We start from the raw sequence: 13,754 nt of genomic DNA, 5'->3' as shown, positions 1-13,754 counted from the left end.
CTGCACTGCACTGCACTCACCTGCACTGCACTCACCTGCACTGCACTCACCTGCACTGCACTGCACTCAACTGCACTCACCTGCACTGCACTCACCTGTACTGCACTCACCTGCACTCACCTGCACTGCACTGCACTGCACTCACCTGCACTGCACTCACCTGCACTGCACTGCACTCACCTGCACTGCACTGCACTCACCTGCACTGCACTCACCTGCACTGCACTGCACTCACCTGCACTGCACTGCACTCACCTGCACTCACCTGCACTGCACTCACCTGCACTCACCTGCACTGCACTCACCTGCACTGCACTCACCTGCACTGCACTGCACTCACCTGCACTGCACTACACTCACCTGCACTCACCTGCACTGCACTCACATGCACTGCACTGCACTCACCTGCACTGCACTCACCTGCACTGCACTCACCTGCACTGCACTCACCTGCACTGCACTGCACTCACCTGCAAGGCACTCACCTGCACTGCACTCACCTGCACTGCACTCACCTGCACGCCACTGCACTGCACTCACCTGCACTGCACTCACCTGCATGCCACTGCACTCACCTGCACTGCACTCACCTGCACTCCACTGCACTGCACTCACCTGCACTGCACTCACCTGCACTCCACTCACCTGCACTGCACTGCACTCACCTGCACTTCACTGCACTCACCTGCACTGCACTCACCTGCACTGCACTGCACTCACCTGCACTGCACTCACCTGCACTGCACTCACCTGCACTGCACTCACCTGCACTGCACTGCACTCACCTGCACTGCACTCACCTGCACTGCACTCACCTGCACTCACCTGCACTGCACTCCACTGCACTGCACTCACCTACACTGCACTGCACTCACCTGCACTGCACTCACCTGCACTGCACTGCACTCCACTGCACTCACCTGCACGGCACTCACCTGCACTGCACTCACCTGCACTGCACTCACCTGCACTGCACTCACCTGCACTGCACTCACCTGCACTCCACTGCACTGCACTCCACTGCACTCCACTGCACTGCACTCACCTGCACTGCACTCACCTGCACTGCACTCACCTGCACTGCACTCACCTGCACTGCACTCACCTGCACTGCACTGCACTCACCTGCACTGCACGCACTGCACTCACCTGCACTCACCTGCACTGCACTCACCTGCACTGCACTCACCTGCACTGCACTGCACTGCACTGCACTCACCTGCACTGCACTGCACTCACCTGCACTCACCTGCACTGCACTGCACTCCACTCCAGTGCAGTGTGCACTGCACTCACCTGCACTGCACTGCACTGCACTGCACTCCACTGCACTGCACTCACCTGCACTGCACTCACCTGCACTGCACTCACCTGCACTGCACTGCACTCACCTGCACTGCACTCACCTGCACTGCACTCACCTGCACTGCACTCACCTGCACTGCACTGCACTCACCTGCACTGCACTGCACTCACCTGCACTGCACTGCACTCACGTGCACTGCACTGCACTCACCTGCACTGCACTCACCTGCACTGCACTGCACTCACCTGCACTGCACTCACCTGCACTGCACTCACCTGCACTCACCTGCACTGCACTCACCTGCACTGCACTCACCTGCACTGCACCGCACCGCACTGCACTCACCTGCACTGCACTGCACTCACCTGCACTGCACTGCACTCACCTGCATTGCACTGCACTGCACTCACCTGCACTGCACTGCACTCACCTGCACTGCACTGCACTCACCTGCACTGCACTCACCTGCACTGCACTCACCTGCACTCCACTCACCTGCACTGCACTGCACTCACCTGCACTGCACTCACCTGCACTGCACTGCACTCACCTGTACTGCACTCACCTGCACTGCACTCACCTGCACTGCACTGCACTCACCTGCACTCACCTGCACTGCACTGCACATACCTGCACTGCACTGCACTCACTACTCTGCACTCTGCACTCACTACTCTGCACTCTGCACTCACTACTCTGCACTCTGCACTCACTACTCTGCACTCACTACTCTGCACTCACTACTCTGCACTCACTTCTCACTACTCTGCACTCACTACTCTGCACTCACTACTCTGCACTCACTACTCACTATGCACTCACTACTTTGCACTCACTACTCTGCACTCACTACTCTGCACTCACTACTCTGCACTCACTACTCTGCACTCACTACTCTGCACTCACTACTCACTACTCTGCACTCCTACTCTGCACTCACTACTCTGCACTCACTACTCACTACTCTGCACTCACTACTCACTACTCTGCACTCACTACTCACTACTCTGCACTCACTACTCACTACTCTGCACTCACTACTCACTACTCTGCACTCACTACTCTGCACTCACTACTCTGCACTCACTACTCTGCACTCACTACTCACTACTCTGCACTCAGTACTCACTACTCTGCACTCACTACTCTGCACTCACTACTCTGCACTCACTACTCTGCACTCACTACTCACTACTCTGCACTCACTACTCACTACTCTGCACTCACTACTCACTACTCTGCACTCACTACTCTGCACTCACTACTCACTACTCTGCACTCACTACTCACTACTCTGCACTCACTACTCTGCACTCACTACTCTGCACTCACTACTCTGCACTCACTCCTCTGCACTCACTCCTCTGCACTCACTACTCTGCACGCTCACTCTGCACTCACTACTCTGCACTCACTACTCTGCACTCACTACTCTGCACTCACTACTCACTACTCTGCACTCACTACTCTGCACTCACTACTCTGCGCACTCACTACTCTGCGCACTCACTACTCTGCGCACTCACTACTCTGCTCACTCACTACTCTGCGCACTCACTACTCTGCGCACTCACTCCTCTGCACTCACTCATCTGCACTCACTCATCTGCACTCACTCATCTGCACACTCACTCATCTGCACACTCACTCATCTGCACACTCACTCTGCACTCACTACTCTGCACTCTCTCTGCACACTCTCTCTGCACACTCTCTCTGCACACTCTCTCTGCACACTCTCTCTGCACACTCTCTCTGCACACTCACTCTGCACACTCACTCTGCACTTACTACTCTGCACTCACTACTCTGCACTCACTACTCTGCACACTCACTCTGCACTGTGCACACCGCTGATATCAAGGAATCTTCCACCACACTTTCTAAAACTCTATAGTCCGAAGCATAATAGGCACAGAACCAAAAGAAGGGTAGACATTGCTTAAAATAATCTTATTGTATTTATGAGAAGCAAAAGCGAGACTGTGAAATGTGCTGAATATCAGTTTGTTACGAATCAACAGAGTGGAGTTAGAGAACCAAGAAATAGTAATTTAGAATCCGGGTTAGAAGGAGTAGTAATCACAAGCTGAGGATCAACGGGCGCGAAACAGCGTGGTGGGCGCGCAGGAGACGCAGATCAACGGGCGCGAAACAGCGTGGTGGGCGCGCAGGAGACGCAGTGTGAGCGTGCACATCAGCTGAAGATCGCCGGAGAAGACACCAAGCCTGCCTGCTGCCGTGACTGACCCCCTGCAGAGGGAAAGAGCCCGGTGAGTGGGGGTAGAAGGGGGGGGGCGGCAGAGAGGGAGTGGGCAGAGAGGGAGGCTGTGTGTGTGTGTGTGTGCGTGTGTGTGTGTGTGCGTGCGTGTGTCTGTCTGTGTCTGTCTGGTGTGTGCCTGCCTGCCTTTGTGTGTGCGCGTCCACAGACCCTGGTCGGCTCGTGCACCGCTCTGTACTCCCTTGCGAGCTTACATGGCGACAATAGTTCTCGTTGCCGAGACCTAAAAAGCATTGTAAGATGTTGAAATAGAGTGCGGCGTGCCGTGTGAGAACAATGTAGTAAGGAAAACAAGGGGACTCTAATAAGTGAACCTGGGGTTGACTAATGTTTTAGAAAAACAATGGTTCTTATGTGGCCATAAAAGGTCCTTGGTAGGAAGCAGTGTCAGAATTTGTGACTGCCCTAGAGTCGAGATAGGTAATAAATATCTCAGGGACGATAAGTAATATGAACAGCCTGTGCGCCTGTAAACACTGGTGCTCACACGAGCTGCTCCTAGAACTAGTGAAACGACCAGTCCTCGAAGAGCGCACTCGGACTGGACACTGCTTTGGTGGGGAAGAGATGCAGAACATAAATCAGTTTGAATGCCGCCCGAAACACACCAGTGCTGGTGCAAAACCGCGGTATGTTAGGAATCTGAATAAACTGCGACATACGTGCAAACCTGCACTCCAGACCACTGAATGGAAAGGCACATAGTTGTGGAGATCTCACAAAGGAACCAACTGGATAAACACGAAAAAGATGTAGAAGGTGCAGCCACCATTGTTGCTGATTAGGAGCGGCAGATGTTGAAATAGAGCTAGGCGGGCTGCGTGGCTGCCCTTGTTGAAGATTACGTGTAGCGTGCTGTACTACTGTAAAAAAATGCTAATGAATACCAAAAAAAAACCCATAAAAGCGGGCTCCTGTCAAAATATTAAGCATGGCGCCAGTGTTGTTAATATGAAAGCTGGCGCAGTGCGAAAACCTAAAGCACGACGCCCGGGGCGGGCCAGAGATGAGGAGCAGGGAGTGGAAAAGCAGGTGTCCTTGTAGGAAAGCATGTCGTATGTGCAATAGGAGAATAGGGAACACTTTCTGGGGTGACTGGTGAAGTAGCAACCCTGAATGGGGGTAGGAGGGAAAGAAGCAACACCGACCGTGGGGGGTTGGGGGTTAGGAAGAAGCAATACACACTGGGTGGGAAGGGAAGAAGCAACGCATGCAGGGGGTGGGAGGGGAAAGCAGAGGAAAGAAGACAATAAATAACAAGCAACCAGTAAACGTGTCCGTCCTAGATAAACAAACACATTTTAAAACAAGAGGTGCTAATGCTACCTGCTGTGCGTCTGAGATGCCACGGAGTGCTAGCGGAAGAAACGATCGCTATTGTAAACAAGCTGAGGATCAACGGGCGCGCACGACGCAGCGTGGGCGTGCACATCAGCTGAAGATCGCCGGAGAAGACACAAGTCTGCCTTCTGCCGTGACTGACCCGATGCGGAGGGAAAGAGCCCGGTGAGTGGGGGGGGGGGGGCGGCAGAGAGAGAGAGAGTGTGAGAGTGTGTGTGTGTGTGTGTGTGTGTGTGTGTGTGTGTGCATGCATGCATGCATGCGTGCGTGCGTGTGTCTGTCTGTCTGTCTGTGTGTGTGTCTGGCGCATGCCTGCCTGCCTGCCTGCCTTTGTGCGCGTCCACAGACCCTGGTCGGCTCGTCCACCTCTCTGTAGTCCCTTGCTAGCTTACTAGGTGACAATAGTTCTCGTTGCCGAGACCTAAAAAGGGCTGCCAATATCAAGATAGACGCCTACTGTGTAGACAGCGGGACGCAGGTTAAATTGAACCGTTCTGAAATACAGACTGAAGCGTGTTTTGGTCAGAAGGGCGATAAACAAAACCAAACTCTTTAACTATCAGTATTCATTGCTAGTATTAGTGGGAGGCTGATTGGCCACCACTTGTCTTGATTGTGGATTATTAAATCAAGCCTAACTCTATTCCATATTGTGTTAGAAGGGTCATTCATCTTTAAACTAAATGTCCTGAAGATGGTCTAGTGGATATATACAATATTCGACCGAAACGTCAACCTTTACGTCTATTTCATTCATCACTGGATGGGAGGACATGCTGTTATCTAGCTGCTTGAAAGGGGCCTCTTATTAGTTCCCAATGGCAAATTACTGTGTTCTTTCTCTTTTGTGTGGAACGTTTTTTTAACTTCCCCTGGCTGCACACATTTACAATACTTCTACTAAAGCTGTCCACACTGTTTAACACCCATTCACTGTAAGGATAAGTTCTTTTCCCAGGGAAAAGGCAGACAGCTTCTAATAGTATGCTGAAATTCTTGCTTTTTATTACTTGGTTGTGTAAAGCAGATGCTTTAGCCTTAGAACCTCATGGCATTTCCTATTCATGCCTCAGTACTTTTCTTTGCACTTTTAAGCATTATCGGATTGATTTTTTTCAGCCTAATCTATTTGGTCATTATGATCAAATTCTAAATATTGTAATAAACATTGGCATTAAAAATATAGTTAATAAAGACAAGTTATGCTATATTTTACTACTAAACAGGCAGTCACAAGTGCAGTTAGCTTGCAGACAACAGGTTCATGATTCGAATGCTTCAGCTCATTATTTGAGTGCTGGTGCAGTAGCACCAGGCCTAAAAGTTGTCAGAACTCCTCTAAACGCATAATATTGATTTATTTGACTACTAAACAGGCAGTCACAATTGCAGTTACCCTGCACTTAAAAGGGACTTGATTTGAATGGTGCAGCAGGTGCTGTGGGCCTGGGACCAAAATCTCTAGGGGATCCACTAAACCTAGATTATTGCTGAATTTCTCTACTTAACAAGACAGTCACAAGTGCATCTATCTAGCAGGCAATATGGTCATGATTTGAATGGTGCATCAGGTTCAGTAGCACCAGGACCAGAGCTTTAGGCGCCATACTAAACACATAATATTGCTATATTTTACTACTAAACAGGCAGTTACAAGTGCAGTTCCCTTACAGACAACTGGGTCATGGTTTGAATGGTGCAGCAGGTGCAGTGGCACCGGGGACAAAAGCTGTCAGAACTCCTCTAAACACATAATATTGCTATTACATGAATTCATTCTATCATTTCCCTCTTTCATTTGATTTTTCAAAATGTTACTATTACTTGCCTGCACTATACCACTAATAACAGCAAAATATATAGCCTTTTTGTGCATAAACAAGTTATAACTCTTTAACAGAGTTTCTATGTTGTACAAATACTCATCGAGCCACAACTTACAAAATAAAAGTGTATTATTAATCACATAGGCGAACCTAACACATTTACGAGTGCTTGATTGTTCAGTTGTTTTTACAATATTTATCTCTATCGTTGGCATTAAAAAAACTGTAGGCAAATCAGTTTATTGTTTGATAAGATCAGTGTGTACATTTCTGTACATTTGTTTTTTAATTATTACATCAAAATGAACAATACAAATTTTGTGGGGAAATCCTTTAGTTTAGGGCTACTTTCTTTGATTAAATGGCAGCTGGGTGTCCGCAATTTCTTTTCGCAAATATGTTATCAGGAATCTAGTGAGAACGTAACATATCAACCAGGATATTTAGGACTTCTCGCAAGTTATTGAAAGCAATTCCATTATTCACCAGGTTAGTCACCAAAGACTCAGCAATTCCACTTTTCCATCCACTCCCAGTGGCCGTCCTTCCACCTTTGTTAGGCATCTGTCCGTTGGCACAGCTGATTTTCAGTAATGGTTTGTGTGCATTGATTCTGAAACCTTAGAAATACATGTTTTTGTTTCCTGAGTTAAGGTATCAGTTTATTCCTAACTACAGATCATTGCTGGTATTTAATTGGGTATAGATAAACTTAGTCTGGTTTTCATGGTAGTTAAGCAAAATTGTTGACATGTATGTATATGCTAAGTAGAAACATGTATATTATTTTCTCAAAAAAGTGAAGCCCATTAAAGACATTTAATTTTTATCAATCTGTGTTGTGTACTTTCTGATAATCAAATCATTACACCTTTTAATCTCGAATAAGGATCATTCTTGAAACTTCCTTGTCACTTTTTGCCTAGACAACTGGAGAAAGGGGAGAGTTAAGCTGTGGCTGGACATTTCTAAAACTTTTCGATTCTGGAGGAATTCCTGCTACTCCCAAGTAAGATACTTATGTTGCATTTACAAGCACCATACAATTTGGGATTTTGGCCCAATGCGTTAATATTTATTTTTATAAAATGTTTGTTCTATATATGAAATACATTTATTTTCTTCAGATGAATTGTATAATTTGTAAGTAATTTGAAACCACTTTTGAATTAATCAAATGCAGATTTAACATGCACAAACAATATAGTCTTAGGTCATATATGACTGATCAAAAACTCCTAACTCATTATATGTCCCAAATAGTTGACCACTGTGTAGGCCGCCTCTATTTTTAATATGTATGTCATGAAGTGCACTCCAGAACGTTGCCTTTTTTCCTCACGTGCAACCCCCTTCTGAAAGGTTAGGGTTATTAGGATGACACTGAAAGAAATTAAAATGGTTTGTATGAGCTGAGCAGTATGTTAAAGACAAAATCCTTTCTGAGTGAACATACCCTGTTGTTAGGTTAGCTGGGTTAGCTGGTGAGATGTACCCTGGAGCATGGCAATGGATTTACTGGAGTCCAGGACATTCGGGCTATGATCCTGATGTTTCAACTTCAGTCCTGGGGATTGACTCTGAGGCTGCTGTGGGTGACAGCATTCCTGCTGGTGAAGTACTCTAGCTGGCTTATGCAGGCTCTGCAGTGGAATCTGAAGTTCCAGTGGGACGACCTGGTCCAGATTCTGAATGAGACTGCAAAAGACCTGCAGCAATGGCTAACTGACTGCGATTGTGTCTGTGGCGAACCCCTCTCCCTTCCCCATCCAGAGCTGACAATGGTGACCTATGCGTTGTTTCTGGAGGGAGGGGGGGATATGGTTGAATGGAGCAGCCATCTGGGAGAGGTGCTGAACAGAGGCCTCTGGTCTCTGCGGAGACTCCGCTTCATATCAACCTTCTGGTGCTGAGAGCGATTTGCTTGGCACTGAAAGCTTTCTTACCTTCCATCAAGGGGAAGCTGGTCATCACTACTGCCATTTGGTTGGGCAACAAGCATGGCAGAGTGTGGTTGTGGACCCTATGCCAGAAGGCTATGCACCTCTGGTGATGACTGAGAAGTCAGGACATTTTCCTGACTGCTCAGCCATCCGACTCGGCCTGCCACACATCCATGTGCGGTCACATCCTAATGAGGTGTGCGGAAACATTTACCTATGGTCAGTCGGTTCTTACACAGAAACGGTGTCGGTCGGAGGCAACTCTGACCTACATCGAAATGAGGCCCACAGTGTTTAAGTGTGTTGTACGGTATGGAAGACTGCATGGATCTGAGCTTACTGAAGGCAATGTTTGTTTAAGATCAGTTAAATTAATAGTAAAAGCTGGCCCACCAGACCTTTTCCTCTTTGATTTGCTCAGTTATGTATTGGTATTTTCTTCTGCCAGCTAAAGCGCCGGGACGCCCCTTTGCTGGGGGAGCTGTGCGCTATAAAAATCACAATAGCATAACATAACATACAACAGGACCGCAAACAGACCAAAAAATGGCCCACACACAATGACCTGTCAGACCAGACCATTGGGCACTGCCTGATTGCCCTATAGACCAGTCTGACCCTGCATAGCATCTTGACAGATATTCTGGACAGGAACACCAAACGCTGAAGCAGCTTTGGCTCTGGTGGAATCACCTGCAAACCCTCAGGGGTTGCTTTTAGGCTAATACGTAGCAGATCTTTATGTACAGTACAATCCACCTTGAGATGGTCTTTTGCTGCACTGCTATTCCCATTCTTCATTTCAGTGAACCCTACAAAGAGTTGATCATCCACCCGATGTTTTTTGGTGTAATCAATATGGAATGACAGTGCTCTTTAAGATCCAGACGGGGGAATCTCTCTTCCTCCTTAGAGGGGTAGGGTAAAGCTAAGAAAGTTGGCAGCGTGATGGTTTGGTTGACGTGGAAAGGTGTCACATCCTTTAGCAGAAAAAAAGGCACAGGTTCAGAGAACCAGTTTGTCTGGGAAGAAGCTGGTATATGTATGTTGAATAGAAAGAGATTGCAGCTTGCTGACTCTGCAGGCCAATGTGATGGCCACCAAGAAGACTGTCTTGATTGTCAATAGTCTGAGGGAACAGCGTGCATGGGTTCAAAAAGTTTAAAGCCAAATTAAGAATCTATTGGGGCATAATGCAAGATTTTGGAGAAAACATATGATGAAGACCTTTCAGGATATGTGTCACTGCAGATGACTTAAACAGGAGGGGTTGGTCCTGCAATAGCAAGGTGGCCGAAAGATACCCCTTCACTGTGCCCAAAGCAAGGCCTTGCCTGGCTAACTATAAAACGAAAATCAACACTTCGGGCATGGTAGCATAAAGTGGGTCGACGTGTTTCTCATGGGAGGCGTATACAGTTTTTTTTTTGACAGACGCCTGGCTGTAAAGATTTTGTGACATACCTCAGGAAGGAGGTCAAATACTCTCAACTGTCACTACTCAATCTCCATGTATGAATGTGGAGTGTGGGCAGATTTGGGTACAGGACCCTGCCCTGTTGCTGCAACAGTAGAACCTCCAGAAAGGGCAGCCTGATTGGAGGACAGATGCTCATGCTCAGGAGTTCTGGATATAATACTCTCCTCAAAAATCCAGAGCCACCAGGATGACTTGGAAACAGTCAGTTCTGATCTTTTTCAGAACTCTAGGAAGGATTGATATCAGAAGGAAGGCGTTTACGAGTCTCATCTTCTACTCTAGTCTGAATGTGTCTCAGAGCAAAAGCCGCTATGGAAAATCCCGAGTGCCGAAGTGTTGACTTTGCATATTTAAGGAAATGGCTAATAGATCTAGCCAAGATTCTCACAAGTTGTGAAAGAGACCCTGAGCCACCCCTGATGCAGACACCATTTGTGATCCATGAGGCATGGACGGCTGAGTTCATCCACCCTGGCATTTAGAGATCCCGCCTAATGATTTAACAGTCCGGTCCGTCGTGACGGGCACTTTGCCTGTTCTTTCTACCAGGACTTTTTGGTCTAAGCCATCTTGTGGACTCACCTCCAGGACGTATTGCTTTTGTAACAATTTTAATGTAAGGAATGTGCAGCTGAACGTCTTTTTCAGATGAACAAGTTACTTACAGCTGTAACGCCTTATCTGGTAGAGATTTTTTCTAGGCGCAGATTCCCTACTGACCATTCCATGCTTTCCATTCTGCGTCGTGGGCTTTTCAGTCTAAAACACCCCTGAAGGCACTTATAATCTGCACACTGGGTTGATCAGCCTTCTGATGTGATTTCCTCCTACTGACACTAAAATTGCCACGAAAATAAACGGATGTCCATGTGCTGGTGTTATGCCTAGATAAGCACCGTGCACATCACATCCGAAACTGCTGATGCGAAGCCTTTCGATGCCAGCTAGTGGTGGTCAGAGGGTACTGCTCAAGATGTCCTGGATCTAATCTGATGCCTGAGGAGTAGTCTAAAGTGTTGAATCTGCATCTATGGGGACTTACCGAAGTTAGGTAACTTGTCCTTCTTTCTTTCCATCATATCAGGTATCATATATTAGTGTGTTATTGGGCTATTTATTTATCATACACTAAGGTCACGCTGTGTGCGCTGGTTATGAAAAGCCCAGACTTCCCTCTGGCATATTACAAGTGGAAACTTCTGCCGTAGGTGATTAAGTTGACCTTTGACCAGTGAGGTGCTGTACTGGGTTGTTTGCTTCTTAAGAGAATGTGAAATGCTCCCTGTTTTGTACTCTTCAGTTTCCCCTTTACTGAGTGCTTGGGGATGCACAGTGGATATCTTGGAACTTTGATCTTAATTGTGCATTTTCCGTGGCTTCATTGATATTCTGAGTTCTGCAGAAGATTGCGGGGCCGGGTATCTCTGATTCTTATTGCACTGGATTTGGCGAGGACAGTCTGATACTCTGAACTTTTAACATTTAGTTTGTCATACTACTTTGCACAACATATATAAAGCAAACCTATTGGTGTTGTCAAAAAGTAATGATTAATATTTGTAAATGTCACAAACAATTTTCAAGAAGGCATTATTAAAACAAAAAACAAAAAACATGTATTTGAGGCTTCTTTTAATATTTTTAAAACCTCAAATTGCACCCATAGTACGAACCACAAGACTTCCCTGCCCTCCTGCTGTAGACCATACAGCTTCAGCTTGGAGTGCTTTAAAAATATGGTAAGCTGTCCTGCAGTCAGGAAATCAATGACCCAGGAGACTTACTGTGTTTTTATTAAATGTTGTGGGGCTGCTGCACTGCCTGCAGCCTTCCACATCATGAAAAAAATTGTTTGTGGTGCGCCTGCCCCTTCTTGGGGCACCACCGGGAAGAAAAATACATTATAAAAACCCTTCGCATGGCCTTACGGGTTACTCCTTGCATGGAGAAGTTATGTTATGTGAATTTGTCTTGCATGGCTAATCACCCGTGAGAGTATCCTTGTGCTGGAGCACGCTTGAGGTTGAAGATGTTGGGAGTCTGCCTATGTGAGTTAGTCAAACAGCCAGGTCTTCAGCTTTTTGCTGAATTCAAGAAGTGAAGAGGAGGCTCTGATGTGTTTCGAGAGGTCTTTCTAGGTCTTGGGTGTAATGTAGGAGAATGCGAGCGAGAGAGAGAGACTGAGAGAGTGAGGCAGGTGTCTGGTGGGTTGGTGGAAGTGAAAGAGGTTATTCAGGCATGTTGGTCCAATGTTGTGCAGTGCCTTTTATGCGTGCGTGAGAAGGTTGGACTGGCTGCATTTGTGTATGGGGAGCCAGTGCAGCTTTTTGAGGTGTGGTACAAAGTGGCTGCATTGTGTGGGGGAAATGGCTAGAGATTCCAATGTAGAGTGCATAGCCGTAGTCTAGTCTGTCTGTGATGAGTGAATAATAATTGAGTGGCTCCTGTTGCTCATTTATTAGTCCTTTTAATATATATTTTTTGGGGGGTATCCCAGTTCCATCAAGGACTCCCAAAGTTTATATTAAGTTTGAGGCCGTGGGAGAGCCACAAGTCTCCCACTCCCTCCCCAGCCATCATCCATAGTTGGTGTTGGCAGAAGCTAGCTATTATTTCAAAGTGGGTGCCGACCCAGGGCACCCACAACAAGGGAAAAGAGTGCAACAGGAGGATCCCCAGGACCTCTGCTGGCTACCCAGCTAGCAACCATAGTGGATGCCGGCAGGAGTCTGCTAATATTTGAAGTTGGCCAGATCCATTCTTTAGCTTATTTCTGTGTTCCCACAGGGGGGAGCAAAGTTGTGATGCCTGCCCAGGACAGTGCAGCCAGAGAATACATTTTACGTTCCTTGCCCTCACACTCCCGGGCAGAGAACACAGCAGTGTTCCAGTGGATGCGGTCCCTGGAACACTGCTTTGATCAGGTTGAGGGATGGAGTACATGCTGGGCTACACCGCCCCATAATTAAAATGTGACCCCCCGAAATAAACTCTATACGACTAAATGCCCACTCCGCAATGTGCCCTAGGGTATCGTGTCCCTAGGGCATTTAAAAGGCTCAGGAAAAGGGTCTGCACGCCCCCTCCGCATAAAGAAATCGCCCTGGAGGAAGGGGTCCTGGGGACTTCTGAAAAGTTGCCGACCTCCTAGACATTGCCTGCACCAAGGGCCTTTTAAAAAAAAAAAAAAAAAAAAGGAAATAACCCGCCTTTTTTATTTTTAACCAGCACTGCGGATCCACTGATGATAATGTTAAAAAAAAAAACACACAAAAAACATTTTGGGCCCCAATATTTCCCACCAGGCGTGAAGGGGCAGAGTATCCCGACCCTGCTCACCCAAATTTTTTTTTACACTTTTTTTAGGACACTGACTGAGTACCCAAGTCCTAAAATGGCTGCCTATACATCATTGTTGTTGTGGTGGCAGCCAATCAGATGTTATTTTTAGATCAGTCAGCTCCGCGGATCCTCTATGGCTTGATATACACATACAGTTTGAATGTTAATTTCTCCAAAAGTACCAAAGGGGTTTAAACCTAATGACAAAAAGCACTCTTTCTAGACTAAGCTCTAG

General features: G+C 47.2%; 1 protein-coding gene across 1 annotated transcript in view; it reads left to right on the top strand.

Moving 5' to 3' along the window:
- Nucleotides 1-13,754, top strand: part of NPHP1 (nephrocystin 1) — a 695,982-nt gene that overhangs the window by 466,067 nt on the left and 216,161 nt on the right. The window contains exon 14 of the mRNA XM_078648761.1: nt 7,681-7,763. Coding sequence (XP_078504887.1) covers nt 7,681-7,763 — 83 coding nt within the window. The remainder of the gene's footprint in view (nt 1-7,680; nt 7,764-13,754) is intronic.

This window comes from Lissotriton helveticus, chromosome 6, assembly GCF_964261635.1.
Source record: "Lissotriton helveticus chromosome 6, aLisHel1.1, whole genome shotgun sequence".
Lineage (NCBI taxonomy): Eukaryota > Metazoa > Chordata > Amphibia > Caudata > Salamandridae > Lissotriton > Lissotriton helveticus.
Note: the sequence above shows the minus strand (reverse complement) of the source record. Positions and strands in the feature narration are given on the sequence as shown.